General features: G+C 52.5%; 1 protein-coding gene across 3 annotated transcripts in view; it reads right to left on the minus strand.

Moving 5' to 3' along the window:
* The window catches only part of SCHIP1 (schwannomin interacting protein 1), a 146,765-nt gene that overhangs the window by 24,467 nt on the left and 107,487 nt on the right, over positions 1-14,811 (minus strand). For all 3 annotated transcript variants that reach the window (XM_051626452.1, XM_051626453.1, XM_051626454.1), the window contains one exon: positions 12,115-12,561. In XM_051626452.1, the coding sequence (XP_051482412.1) occupies positions 12,115-12,561 (447 nt within the window). The remainder of the gene's footprint in view (positions 1-12,114; positions 12,562-14,811) is intronic.

Here is a 14,811-nt window from a genome sequence, read left to right on the forward strand (position 1 = left end):
TAAGCTCCTGGTCTGGGGCCAAAAGCAATTTCTGGATGAAATATTAAGCCTTTTTAATTGTGGTAAAGTCCCTGAAAGTCCAGCCGGGCTGTGCAGGCAGACAGCAGCACAACCTGCATTTCAATATGGGCCATTAATTTCCCTTGAACGTGGCACGTAGCACCAGGATGATCCCATGTCCATCCCACAACCAAAAGCAGGGGCCGAGTTATCAATTAGAAATTAAACCACTGACCCCACAGAGTCAGAAAACAACATCTGGGGATGGAGATGGGATCATCCTCCTCCCAGCTGCCTCGAGCCCATCTATCCCTTCCCATTCCCCTTGTGCTTTCTGGCAGGGAGAGGCTGATAGGGCTTATTTATGGGCCGGTTTTATTTTGCAACTCATTTTAATTGCAAAAGGGATGGTTGAAGCACAGAGCAGGGACTCGCAGGCTGAAGGAGTGAACAAGCAACACTACAAACTCCCTCTGAAATGAAAAGTTTCTTTGTCAAACAAAGCAAAATGCTATAAGGAGGAATCTACTAAGACAAACAGGTAACAGCAGTGTCCTTTAAATGCTCCTGCAACGAAAGCATGAGACAAACCTCTGAGTCATGGTCAGGCTAAAAATAGACAGAAGGGGATTTTTTTTGCACAGCTCTGAAGCCTGATGTCCACAAATCCAAGCTTCCAGACACAGCCTGGCAGAAGTCCCCTTCCCTTTTTTAGCAGGGAGGTCTAGTTCTCCCCTGCACACAACTCTGCCAAAATCCATCAGCCTTCAGGAGGGATCAAACTCCTACTGAGATCAGGGTTTTTAGGAAGGATATGATTCCTGTGCAGGAGCAAACCTGGGTCTGTGTGAGCAAAACCTGGCTCTGGCTTCAGGCTGATTTTACATTTTCAGTCTTTACGAGAATCAATGTAAAGATGATTTTTGGAGTTTGACTCCTAACCCCACTGTCACTTGAGAAAGAAAGAAAAAAATAATAATAATCCTCTTGCACTGCAGCAGCTAGTAGGTGGGAAAGCTCATTACACTCAATGGACCCGGCACATTGTGTGGTGGGTATTGGTTACAGGCTCCAGAAACAAGAGCATCAGTGACAAGAAACCCCATCCCTGCCTGTGCCTGACACCAGAGCCCTCCACGGGAGCCTGCCAGCCTGCAGAGCCAGTATTTAAAACATGATGTGAGGTTATACCCCTGGGTAGGGCAGGAACACTGAGTGTGAGGCTGGAAAAAGCTAAAAATAACAGGATAAGCCAGGGTGGATCCTGGCTTTATTAGTCACGGAGCGAGGGAGCCGCTGCCTGGTGGCACAGCAGCACCATATAAGAGCAAGGGAACAACTCTTGTCTCTTAAATCAGATTTTCCCCCTCTCCTTCTCTGCCTCAGGCTCTTTTGCTCCCAGCAGAGCAGTGCTGGCAGCCTCCAGCTTCTCCTAATAATAGGATGTACTGTTTTCCACAAGGCTTGGAACAGAATAAAGACCAGGGGTGATTCATTTTGGGGTGCCTGCAGGAATCGGAGCAGTATTGACAGGCAGCCACACCAGGGGTTTATTATAGGTGGGGTTTTGGGGTTTTCTGGACTTAGACCACCTTTGTATCAAAAAGGACCCTTTGAGTTGAGTGATGGTCGAGTCCCAGGTGTTTTGAGGGCCTGGCAGTGGCCACCATTCCTCCTGGAGGATTCTCTGGGATGAGCAGCAAGGAGAAGGTGACACGGGCAGAGTTTTATCTTGGGATGACGGCACAGGATGACGAAGGGATCAATCATCAGACCCAGCCCAGGTGGGTGGGAGCCTCCTCCAAGGCTGCTCCAGCTACCCTAGCCCCATTCCATTCGATGATCCTGATGGGTCCCTTCCAACTCAGCATATTCTGTGATTCCCCTCACCTTTCTCTTGGTGCTAATTGTAATTACATCATAATTGCTGCCCAGCCAGCACCGACCCAAGCAGGGCCATCATCGCCTTGCCAAGGGGACACAAGTGACACTAGCCTGTCCAGCAGACCAAGGGCTCTGCTGGGGCTGGGAACTGAGGTCCCAGGGCCACCTTGCCAGCACAGGAATGCCTGCAGCTTTCCAGCCCCTCAAATGCAAAAATCCCTGAGAATGCTCAAACCAGCGGGTTCAGGAATACCTGGGAGCAGCACGTCATCCCTGCCCGGCGGGGCTGAGGGTACACACAGTGGCTCCTTGTTCCTGAGGCCAAACCACAGAGAATTACCATTTGTTCTCACTATGGGGGCTGCCCTCTGAGCTCCTCCCAGCACCACGTCCATCCCGAACAACATTCCTCTCCCCAAGCCCTTTTCCAGCAGGACCGATGCACACACGGCGCCTCCGGGCTTCTCCGCACGTTTTCCGAGATAATTTTCAAGTTTAAATGGAATAATGGTAATGAAGCAGTGAAAGAAGGCTTCAGGACTCAGAAGACAAACAAGAAGTCAGAAACAAGGAAGAAAAGCGCGCAGAGCTGCAAATAAGACCTGGCCTTGGCCCAAGTGCAGGCCTCACAGCTGGCCGGGGGAACAGGAGCACTCACCCCATGGCCTCTGTGTTTAATGGGATATTGGATTTCTCCACTGAATGTCAGGGACATTAAATCCACCCTTATCCCCTGCATGGCCAGGGCAGGCTGAGGTGGCTCTAGGACTCAGCTCTACCTTTTGCAAACAAGCAAAAGTTTCTGCAAAGCTCCAGGAACCCCCCAGCGACCGGGTGTCAGCACAACCTCTCATTATGCCATTGAGCCGACCCAGTTCCAGGGCCTCAAATTCCCCTGACAGAGAAATTACCGTCTGGATTCTTGGATTTGACTAAATTATCAACGTGAAAGGAGCTGGGGAGAAGCTGCTCACAGGAAGGAAACTCTCAGAGGTCTTTGCTTTCTGCTGCATAGCTTCTCTCTCCATCACCTCCTGCAAGCCCAGAGCAGAAGGACAATAAATGACATTTTAACATGAAAGAACAAACAGCCAAGCAGGAGCCTGGTTTGTAAATCCAGGAATTGTGGTCACCCCATCACCAGCACCTCCATGCCAAGGAGCATCTCTGCAGAGAGCCTGCCTGGCCTCCCCATGCCGCTCCTTGGGGCTTCTCCTCCCAATCAGCTCGTTATTAAGTGTAGGTAAAACACCCTTTTGGCCCAAAGAGCTACTGCTGGAGGTCAGAGAAAGCTGTGTGGTCTGTCCTGGCTCTTCATGGTGGCCAGCTGCTCCAGAGAAGTTGGTTTTGGCACCTGAGGGGTCACTACTGCTGCAGGAACCCCGAGAGAGTGAAGCTAAGCTCTTGATAATGCAATTCTCAGGCATTTTGTTTGGCCTCACCTGGGGCCACGTTTCTAGGGGTCAAGGCCGGGCTGGTGGCACAGGCTGTGCTGGAGCTGGCACTGACACCCCATGGAGGAGCAGAGCCCCCAGCTCAGCTGGATTTCCAGGGGGCAAAGGAGAAAGGGAATGGGGGATAGAGGATATCCGAGCTGTGGGAGGGAGAGCAGAGGGTGATGGCAATGCAGTCACAGCTCCAAGGCACACAGTAAATCCCCGCTCTCCCAGGGCACTGCTCTGGGGAGCAGGGGAGCTCTCTGCTTCCCCACAGTGGGAATCACTCCAAGGAATACTCATCACCAACCTGGAAACAGCCGCAGCGTCTCCAAGGCACAGAGATACTTCTGGTGGCCTTACATGGAAAGTTTATTTTACCAAAAGCTGTTACTTCTCTGCCAGACATGTGCTACGTTACGTGTTTACTAGCCTGCCTCCAAACACGTTGCTTTATCAGGCAAAATAATTCTTAATAAAGCTACAGCTACTGTGCCAGGCAAGCTGGCTCTGCCTCTGGGATGAAACACTATCCCTTGGGATCACAGCAGGGACACCAGGCATCCAACTCCTCCAGCCTTGGCTCTGCAGACACGTGCCCCATTTCCACCTCCTTTGCCCTTCCCAGAATCAGACAAGCAGGACGGGTCCTGGAGAGGTTTTCTCAAGGCTACAGGATGTTTTCCCGCTGCTCCCAACAGCTCCCAGAAGGAACAAGCTGAGTTGGGAGTCTTCCTCCTAAGAGGAAAGAGAAAAGGCCTCTCTCATCTTTGCAAGGCACCACTAGAAGCCAGATTTATGCTTTTCACCCTGAGAAATAATGGATGAGAAAGCAGCAGAAGAAAGAAAAGGCCAGTTAGACCGTGCCAGGATCCATGCTAAGCTGTTGGATATTATGCATTAATGCAAATGCACAGCACAGAGAATCCAGGAAGGGAAAATGAGTCACAGATTCATATTTTTTGTAACCACTAAGAAGAGCTGATCACCACCCTCCTATCAGGCAAAGGAGACAGAGAAGGGGATGGCCACACATGACTCAGGTACAGAATTCTGCCGTTTCCCCAAGTCCCTCTTTAACAAATTCAATATAGACGTTACATTAAATAAAAAGTTTAGATTAAATTTTTAATAACTCACTAAAAGCATTTCAATTCCCTACAGACTGTACATACTAGCAGCTTTTGTATGCATAAAGAATCAAGCACTTTAATATAGTTCTCTTTTTTTTTCCAGCCCTGCCATCTATCAGCTGAGAGAGGATGAAATCTCAGCCCAGCACTTCCCTTTCCTCCCCAGCCCCTCAGAGCTGCAGCTATTTCCTCCAGCCCAGCTGAACGCTTGGATTTCATCTTAATGAAGCACAGACAAGCCGGAATAAATGGTCTTAGTGGGATTTTCTCATTTAAAGGAGATCTATAGATCACTGAGCAGGAGAGCTGGATCAGTGACAGAAATAAGATCTACCACTTCAGGGACACAAATGACTCCACAGGCACCACACAGGCGAAGACAAAGGGGCCCAAAATGACACAAGGACTTGAAAAAGCTGGAAACCCTTAGGAAGAGTGATTATGGAGCTCCTCATGTCTAAGGCAACAACTGCAGATAATTGCAAGATGGAAACTTGTTTTCCACAGAAGCCACCAGTGCTTTGCTTCCAGAAGCGGGATTGATTGCGGCTCCAGGTGCGAGCTGGAAAAAGCTTTTCAAGGAAACTTCTCACGCAAGAGCAGGATGATTTGGAGATTTAACAGCCAAACCTGAGCAAATCTCACTGCTGGACAAGTCACAGCTCCACAGCAGGGTTATCCTGCCCTGCACCAGGGGATGCCTTTTGCGGGGAGCAGCCCCAGCCACGGTAACTCACAGCCCGAGGTGGGCAGCCCTGGAAAACACTGAACTGCCCATGTGATGATTTTCAAAAAGCTATTTGTTTTAGAAAATAAACACCTGTACTGAGTCATTGGGAGAGACTGGGAAATCACATTTCCTCCCTGTGGTGATTACACCTGGCATTTGTAACTTAACTCAGGAATGTTATACACCCTCACAAGAGGCTTTCCCTTCAACAAACATCATAAAAGTCCGTTTTTCCCACCCAATATGAAATGAAGCTGCCTGTAAACTTCCTTTGGGCTGTACCATTGCATCCTGGCCACGCTGTATATACAGTAAAGTGCACAGCCAGGTAGAAAAGTTTTTTTGTGCACAAGTTAGCAAACAAAAGTCTCTTGATACAAGAAAGCAAATGTTTTCTTTCCCCAGGGAAGTCACACAGTGTCTAACTATAAACTGTCCATCCCAGCCTTGCTGGCCTGCCTGCACACTTACTCCAATTGCCCCCTGTGGAACCGAAAGACAGGTTTTCCTTTCCTCGATGAGAAAAATTAGGCTGGAAAACGCCTGTTTTCACCCTGGGAGGAGCCAGAGGAGCGCAGAGATGCACAGGGAGCAGAGGAGCAGGCACCACCGAGCTGTAGGCAGCACCTCCACTCCTGAGCAGCTCAGTGCTGCTAAACAAACAATGCTGAGGAGGTATTTAAAGCACCCCAGGAAGCAGCAGGATTGGTTTCGTCTGGAAAATCTCTCTCTAGATGCTGTTTACAAGACTAAATGATGACAGGAGCGTTGCCGGGCTCAGGCTCTCTGAGCACACACGCCTCTGCATGAGACAGGGACCCAGCTTCATGCCACTGACATTCATGGGACTGATTTGTTCTGCCATAAGGAGTAGGAAAAATGATACCCAGAACGAAGCCAGAACCCATTTATTTCTTTCCAGTTTCTACACCAACTTTAAACCAAGTGTTGCATTTGATTTTCCAACCAGCAGCCAGTTATTAATTGCAAAACTGCCTTAAATCCAGGCAGAGAGAAACAAGGAAATAAATCTCACCAGTTCTTGCTGTCCATATCACTGCCAAGCCAACTCTGCTGTAAATATCAACACATTTGGTGATGTTTTCGTGGGTGTTTGGAGCATTATTTAAAATATTTAAGTAGGGTGTTTCAGCAGACATGCCTGAGGTCCCTGTGCAACAACCATGACCATTAGCTTTGGAGTTGAGGGTGGTCCTGCCCTACAGATGCAGGACCATGAGAAGGGCAAAGATTTCTCCATGACAGCCCCAGAACCACCTGCCTGTCCTCCTGCCCACTGTAGGGTGCTGATGCCAGGGAGGCAAGAAGGTGCTGCTCCATGCTTAGCAAATCACCACTTTCTCTCCAGCTCCTCCAGCAATCTCCACCTGGGCAGACTTCAACCCTCTCTCTTTTCTGCTGACTACACTCATTTTATCACCTGTTCTAAATGCCAGGAGAGCTTGAGGGCCTGGGGAGTTAAATACTTGCTCCTGAAAGGCTTTGTCAGCAGAAGCTCTGGCCATGGCTGGATGGAGGCAGCCTGGCTTTGGAGTGCTCCTCCACAGATCTGCAATATCCTGGGAGTTGTACTGAATAAACACTTTTCATACGGGTTTTAAACATCCTCTGCCCATGGTTTCTCTCCCTACACACAGCATTATTTTCCACTGTGCCAGGTGTTACACTCCCCCCATCCTCCCCCAGTGCTCTTCTTCTGTAGTAAAAATTACAGGTTTTACACAGCACAGGTCAATTATGAGAATTAAACCCCCACTACCTTGCATTTCTCACTCCCAACGTGCAAGAAACAGATGCATAAGTACATAATTATTATCCTGTCAAATAAACATCCCTGCTGCCCACTGTGATCTCAACCCCAGACACCCACTTAGGCTTAAGTGGGAATTTGAAAGTACTTGAGAAGGTGCAGCAGGAGAAGGGGGCCCAGGGCCCAGACTGCAGAATCCCTCCATTTCAGGATTACCCCAACAAAACTATGTTCTGAGACAATACAAATATTGACTTGCATAAAGGCTCACGTCTCTCTTTGCAAATCCTTAGTGTTTGCTTCTTGGGATGCCCAGTACCAAAAATACTCTTTTAAAACAGGCTCACTGGCCTTTGGCAGCCTCAGGAGCAGCCCTCTCCAGCACAACACACACATCATTACAGGGAGATTTACTCCTGCCTGCAGTGCAATTAGTGTTAGAACAGCCCAACTCTCTCAGCTTGTTTTGGTGATTCCCACATCCCACTCACTCACCTGTCGCCCAGGAGGCACCGCCAGCTCCTTGGCCTCCATCCCACCGAGGAACCCACAGAAGAGCGATACCGGGGTAAAGGAGAATCATTCCTCAAAACAGAATCCCTGTGCTGTCACCCCCGGGATTTAGCAGGTGCTTTAATGAAAGGCTCTGCAGCAGCAACGACAAAGAAGTTTGTTGCTCAGGATGATTAACTGTGGATATTTTGCTGGGCCACTTTCAGAAGCAGCCAACATCCATCTTCCCAAGCTATGCAATCACCAACGCTCCTCAAGCAACGAGCACTTTTCGAGCGCCTACAGATGCTTCCTTCACTTAAATACCATCACCCACTTTGGCAGGCTCGTTAATACCTTGCCAGCCTCATCTAACCTTTGAGCTGGGTGGAAAGGGGCCAAAGTACAGGGCTGCCCCACAGCCGAGCACGGCAGCGACTGCCGCCCACGGCCACGCGCCCCGGCAGCAAACACAGACCCCTGGATGGATGGAAATGACAGTATTTTCTACGGCTAAAAGGTTTGGTCTCCGAGTGAGCTGAGCCCTAGAACAACTGAACTGCCCCCAAACTCCTCTCTCACGGCCACCTCGGCTTTCTCCAATTGCCTGGTGAAGAGTTAAATGGTCAGACTGAATGGGTAAAAGAGCCGTCAGGTGGAGAGAGAAGGTCTTGCTGGGCCTCTGCGCTGCAGGAGCGACAAAAAGGTCATTTCCTGCAAGCCAGAAGGTTGGGTTTGAAAATCAGCATGTCAGAAATTAATGCACCAACTGTTCTTGTCTGGGGAAAACTGCTTCCAGGCACTAAACCCCCAGCTGTTACTCCCTGATCCCAACACCCTGCCAAGACATCGAACGTCACCTAGGGATGCAGAACCTAACACATTAAGCAAACTCAATCAAGCAATTATTATTTAAGTGACAACAAACTCACTGTCAATCTCCAAGTAAATATTTGCTCCTTAAATGCAGGGGATGATGCACTGGGGTAGATCAAAGCTTTGCAACATGCAACCCCAAGGTCCCAGGGCATGTTCCTGACAGCCCTGCTACACCCACACTCTCAGGATGCGTCAACAAGCACCCATCGGGTGCAGAAGCATCATTCCTTGCTCCATTTCTCTGCTCCCTCTTGTCAATCTGGGATGAAAAGTGGAAATACAGACTCCAGCACACCTGGACCCATACAGGAGGCTTCTGCAGAAGTCCTGGAGGCTGCAGGGTTGGGCTATTTCCACTGCCTGCAATAAGCCTGCTTTGTGGCCAGCAAAATTCATTGGGTAGAGCCCTGTCACTAGCACCCAAATCCCTCTGCAGGGGTAGGTTGGTGGCTGAGCCATTTGCTCCCCCGAAAGTGTTTTTTGAATTGACTGTGGAATCTGCAGATAGTATTTTCAGCAAATACATCCAACGGATTATAGTTTCCATCCTCGGAGATGCAATGGGAAGAATATCCAAACCATTAAGGCTGATTTGGATTTTATCAGGATCATTAGTGAAACAGCGAGCAGAGCGCCGTCGCCTCCCGAGCACCTCGACAGCTTCTGAGCACCATAAATCATCTCATGGCACATTTGTTGTGGCTTCAGATATGGCCAGGAGTGGAGCAAAGGGGCAAAAAGGGGGGGTGGCAGAAGGCTCCCTGCAGCTGCGTTATGAGATCAGTCCAAGCATTTTTTTGAGGAACCTTCCAAGCATCAACTACTTTCAGAAAAGTTGTAATTTCTTCTCTTAGGTAGGAGGTCCAGCAGACTCAAGGACCATCTAATACAAAACATAGGGTTTGAAGGCAACTTGTCTGCCCACCTGCAGCTCCACAAATGGTCATTCCACCTTCATTTGGGGAGAAAGAAGGAAACATTCTCCATTTCTAGACCTCATCTTCCCATAGATAGCTGAGCCCTTCCAGAGCCACAAGACTGATGTGGCGTTAAGGGACCTGGGTGGCATTACACCAACTCCACATCTTAAGAACAACCTGCCCATGAACATGGCAAGGCCAGGATGGAGAGAGCTGCAGCCTGGCACCACCTGACCTGGCTGTTCTGGCAGTTCTCTCACCAGCATCCTTAAACAGGCTGCTGATGTCAAGCAGAAGTCACCAGCCTCTTCAGAAGAGCTCCTGGTAAGAGCTTCTCAGCCACCATTACCCTGTCTGTGACCTGAGGAACGAGCCTTGGCCCTCCTGGCTTGTTTGTGTAGCCTAATTGCATCTGGAAGCTAAGCAACAGCCACATAATTAACATTCACTTTTCCCAACCTTCCCCACGACTCAGAGCAGATCTCTGCACATACAGGTCCTTCTTCAGCTTTGACATCTGACTGAGTCCAGCTGCAGCTTTCCAGAGCCCTCCGTGCATTCCAGCCCAGATCCTCCTTGCTTAGAAAACCTCCTAAAACCTAAACTCAAGAGCAGATGGAGCCATGATGGGTCACTGCTGTCCCAGCAAGGTGGCCTCTGCCCTGTCTTCTCCTGAAGCAACTAAACATGGATACTGGCACAGGAAAGAACTTTAATTCCTTTAATTTCCCAGGTGTCACTCAGGATTTTTTTTTCCCATAACAAAACATTTCCACTGGACTCCTGTCAACATAAACCAGCCCCAGAAACACTTACACTGAAAGCAAGAGCTGCTTTCACACCACATCCCTGGTGACAAGATCATTTTAGATCACACCAGTCAAGGCCTGAAATACTGAAATTTCCTTTTTATTTTATTTTTTTTTTTCAAATATACCCTGTTAGCAGTTGGAGCAAGTGAGTCCACCTCCTCTGTAGTTGCTTCTAGGCTGGTTTCCCTTCACAATTTTCATGTTTACAAACACTTGGGCTTCCAGCTGGGCAAGGCAAGGTTTTGTTATAAATAGCAGCTACTGAACCACGGGAAAATGTCATGGGCAGGAGGAAAAATCAAATAAAAGAGAGCATTTTCTCTTCAAGTTGCCTTTAGTGAGTCTTGAAGGTATTGAGTCTCCACAGCCTGTGGGGCACAGGTCTGGGTGCTACAGACACAGCCCAAACTGTGCAGGAGGGGACATGGGTACCATGGGGGCATCAAGCATCTCCTCCAAGCAGGTCATGGAGGCCAAGTGCCCCTTCCCAGCAGGGTCTGGGCTGCTGCCAACAGCCCTTTCCCTTTGCTCCAGGTGGGAGATGGAAGGAACATAGCTGGAATATGCTCAGCTGGAGGGCTGAGGAAAGTCTCTCAATGGCCAAATACAGCAAAAAAACTCATGTCTGCAGAGTGGGAACTCCAGTTGTTTGTGAAGGCAGGAGGATGGGCAGCATGGCCCTGCCCACAGGAGATGCTCTCAAGGTGCTGAGCTCCTCGATGCCCAAACCTGGGTGCCCTTTGTGGTTCAGACCAGCCCCATGGACTGGGAGCTCTTGAGCTGCACAGCACAACCAGCAAAGCCCGACTCCTGGCAGGACAAGTCAGGGCATGAGGCAGCTAGAAATGCCTTTGTGCTCAAAGGACAGAGGAGGAAAATCCTTACAGAGGTGGGACAGGCACAATTGCTTAAGTGACATCTCATCTGGTTAAGCATATACCCAGAGGCAAAGAGTTTCCAGCACTGCATGGGGGCAGGAGGAGTTTATCAGATAACACAGTAGAAACAAGCTCCCAAACCACAGAAAAGAGCTTGTTGGTTTTTTGTTGTTGTTTTGTTTTTTTTTTTAAGCCGAGCTTCTGCACAAATGACTGTAATTGAGGGTATTACCTGTCGGTTCCTCGGGGCACTGAGGCTACAATGTTCAGGCTTTGGAAAAAGCACCCTGCACGGTGGTTGCCCCACTCCCCTACCAGTTCATTTGTCATCTCCAGCACCCACCCAGATTTCTCACCAATTAGTTGTAATTCAAGGATTGAGGGGGAAATCCCCACCTCCCTCAGCCAGATGACTTCACAGGAAGTAAAGGGATGGAATGCCTTAAAAAAATCATCATCATCAAAAAAAAAAAAGAGCCCCCAAGGCTGCAGGGTGTGGGTGGTGAGGCACACACCGCTCATCACGTGTGTCATCACAGCCCAGGGCTCCTGCAGCCGTTTCAGGAGATGTTGTCGATTTAATTCCTACGTTATGGAAGAACCTCAGCCGGCGCCGTGCCACCGGCACACGGGCAGTGCTCCTTCATCCGAGCACCGCCGCGCCTTGCAGCCCTGGAGTTCCAGGCAAAATTCTAAAACACTGTAGATAACGCGCTCGTGAAACAATGTTCTTGTCAAAACGCGCCTGGGGGTTTCATCGTGGCTGACTCCGGGGTTCTCCCCATCCCCGACACAAGGAGAGCACACACCACCAGCCTGCCGCTGCCTCCAGCCAGCAGGAAAGCTGCTATTCCTCCACCTTTCCATAGGAAAGCCTCCTCTGGAGCCGACCCGGCCACCCGATGCTCCCGCCGGCTACCGGCACCAGCCGCTGCCCCGCTCCCGGCACCGGGCGGGCAGAGCGAGCAGCTCGGGATGCTCCGGGAAAGTTCCCTCCTCCTGCCTCCCGCTTCCCAGGAGGCATCACCGCACCGGACTGGGGATTTACCCCCTTCTCCTCCTCCTCCTCCCCGCTGGAGCAGAACCCCACCCCACCGTGGGACAGGGTATCCCCCAGCCCGCTTCCCCCACGACCCACCGGACCGCGCCCGTTCACCCGCCCTTCCCGGCCCGACTCACCGAGGCGGGGCTGCCCCGCTGGCCGCGCTCCTGCTCCCGGCACTGCAGCCCGGCCAGGTGCCTCTCCAGGGCCGCCCAGTCCATGGCCGGCGGCTGCGGCTCCCGGGGGGGCTGAGCCCCGCCGCCCCGCCGCGCCCGCCGCCCGCCCGGCCCCGCCGACCCCCCGCCCCGCCGGGCCTGGGGGGGCAGCGGCGGCGGGCGCTGGGGGGGCCGGGGGGCGGCGGGGCAGCGCGGCGGCGGGGAGGGCAGGGAGCCCCCGTCCTCCTCCTCCTCTTCCTCCTCCTCCTCCTCTTCCTCCGAGTCCTCCAGCGCCGCCAGGTCCAGGCTGCTGGGGGAGGGCGAGGACTTGCCCTCCGAGCACGGCGTGGCTTTGCTGGAGTTGGACTCCGAGCTGGAGCGGCTGCTGCCGGCGTCGCTCCCTAAATCCATCCCATCCTCCCGGGAGTCCTGCCGGAGAGAAGCGAAAAGCACCGAATCAGATGAAACCCGCGCCGGCCCTGACCCGCCGGGCACGGGAAACCTCCGGCCCGGGGCGGCCCCCGCGCACCGGAGCCGCAGCCGCCGCGGGCCGGCGGCCCCGCGCTGGGAGCGGCCTCGGGGGCGGGCGCGGGGGGAGCGGGGCGGTGCTACCGCGGAGCGGGGATGGGCTGGGGGCTGCCGGGGCCGGGCTGGAGCAGCCGGGGCCGGAGGGGCCGCCGCAGGGGGGTGCGGAGCCGGGGAGAAAGTCGGCCCGGGGGAACCGGAGGAGCCGAAGCCAGGAGAGTCATCGCGGGGGTGGGGGGAGAACGGGGGCCGGAGGAGCCGCAGCCGGGAGAGCCGGAGGAATCGCCCCGGGGGGAGCTGGGGCTGGGCCAGACCCGGGGTCGGGGGAGCCGCCCCTGGGGGATGCGGAGCTGGAGGCAGCGGGAGAGCCGGAGCCCGCAGAGCCGGAGCAGGGAGAGCCGGAGCCGGGAGAGCCGCCGTGGGGGAAGCCGGGGGAAGCCGGGACTCGGAGGCTCCGGGATCCGGAGACAGCCCGGGGCGGGGGGACCGCGGTGCCCGGCCCTTCCACCCCGCTGGCTGCGGGCTGGGCTGGTGCGGGACCCGGCCTCTGCCTGACAGGGGGGGTGGGAAACGCTGCTTTGCCGTAGAAATACAGCTCTGCCGGGGAAAGGGGGGGAAGGAAGGAAGGGGGGGGGAAAAAAAAAAAAAAAAGAGAGAGAGAAAAGGTTTTGGAAAGGGCAGGTGGCGGCTTTGCCATCAGGTCTGCGTCAGGTTGAGGATGCCCGGGTTTGCGGAGAGGTTGAGGTGTTACTGATGACAACAGGAGCATCCTGCTCGTCCTGCTGCTCACACCCCGAGGCATGTACACAGGGCACACATCTCACTCCCCAGTTCCCTGCCTTCCCTTCTATTTTTTAATTATTTTTTTTTGGTAGTACTTTAACTAGTTGAGAGTATCCTATAAATAACTCTGCTAAAAAAACCCACCCTAAACTAGTTTATATATTCTGGGTCACTGATGCCAAGTTTAACATGCAAGCGTCCCCATTCCCAAATTCATGGAAAGAAGACCTTTAAAGGTTGTGTGGCTGAAATGGGGAGCATGAATCACACAGGGAGCACCTTCAGTGGGATGTTTGGGGCACCTGGCTGGCCTCTGAGCTTCAGGTGGCAAGTACCTGCAGACCCAGCCCAGTAGGTACAGGGGGGGGCAGTACAGGGGACAGACAGAAGAGAGATTGGCATAACCTGTCAGGAGCCAGGGGACAGATTTGGGCTGCAATGTTTTCAGGGTTATGGAGACACCCGCATTTCTCCTGTCCCCATGGGGTGGGAGATGCTGCCTCCTGGCCACAGGTCAGGAGGGATAAAATGGGACTATGGTACACAGTGAACAGCAATACAGCTTGTTTGGCCAAGGTGATGTTAACCCCTCTGGTTAAGTGCTTCTGCCAGGTCCTCTCCAGGTTACCAGCATGGATTAACCCAAGGTACTCTCACATGAACTGGGACCAGCCACGGTCAAGGCTTCCCTCCTCCTTGCCCCAGCCCTGCACTGCCAGCACTTGTGGCTGGGACTCCTCAAACACACAAAATGCACTTTTAAAAAATAATTCCAGCGAATGACAAGAGGAAGCAAGAATTAAGGCTTGACCCTGGAAATGGATTATACTGGCAAAGGTTTTCCCCAGCTGCACACCTGCACACTTGGGAGAGGGATGGCATCTGACATCCTTTGCAGGGCCCAATTCCTTATTTGAGTCTGTTTTAATATCACCACCACCCTAGGAAAACAAATCTTGCTGAGCGGAGGAGCTGCCTCATTGGTTCCAGTCGCAGTCACAGGCTGCAGAAAGCTTTATTTATAGGACGTCGTGGAGTGCCTGATCGATTGGAAAGATTCCTTTTCTTCGGTGGGAGCAGTGCACTGCTAACATCTGGCGGGGGATCAGAGCCCTCCCCCCGGCCTGCCACATGGGATTTCCCAGCCTCCCCACCAGGCTGCGATGCCCGGCGGGGCCTGATGGGGGTGGTGACACCTCCCAGCACTAATTTGCCCCTTCTGGGCTGAAGAAAGCTGTTCCACCCAGTGTAACCACCCAACACAGTTGACTCCCTGACCCTGCTTTTCCACGCTGCCAGAGCTGGGGGATGCCTGCCTGCTGCCCTCTCTCCAAACTCCTGCAGTGCCTCACCAGGTCAACAAGAATACAT

The sequence above is a fragment of the Apus apus genome, chromosome 8 (assembly GCF_020740795.1).
Source record: "Apus apus isolate bApuApu2 chromosome 8, bApuApu2.pri.cur, whole genome shotgun sequence".
Classification (NCBI taxonomy): domain Eukaryota; kingdom Metazoa; phylum Chordata; class Aves; order Apodiformes; family Apodidae; genus Apus; species Apus apus.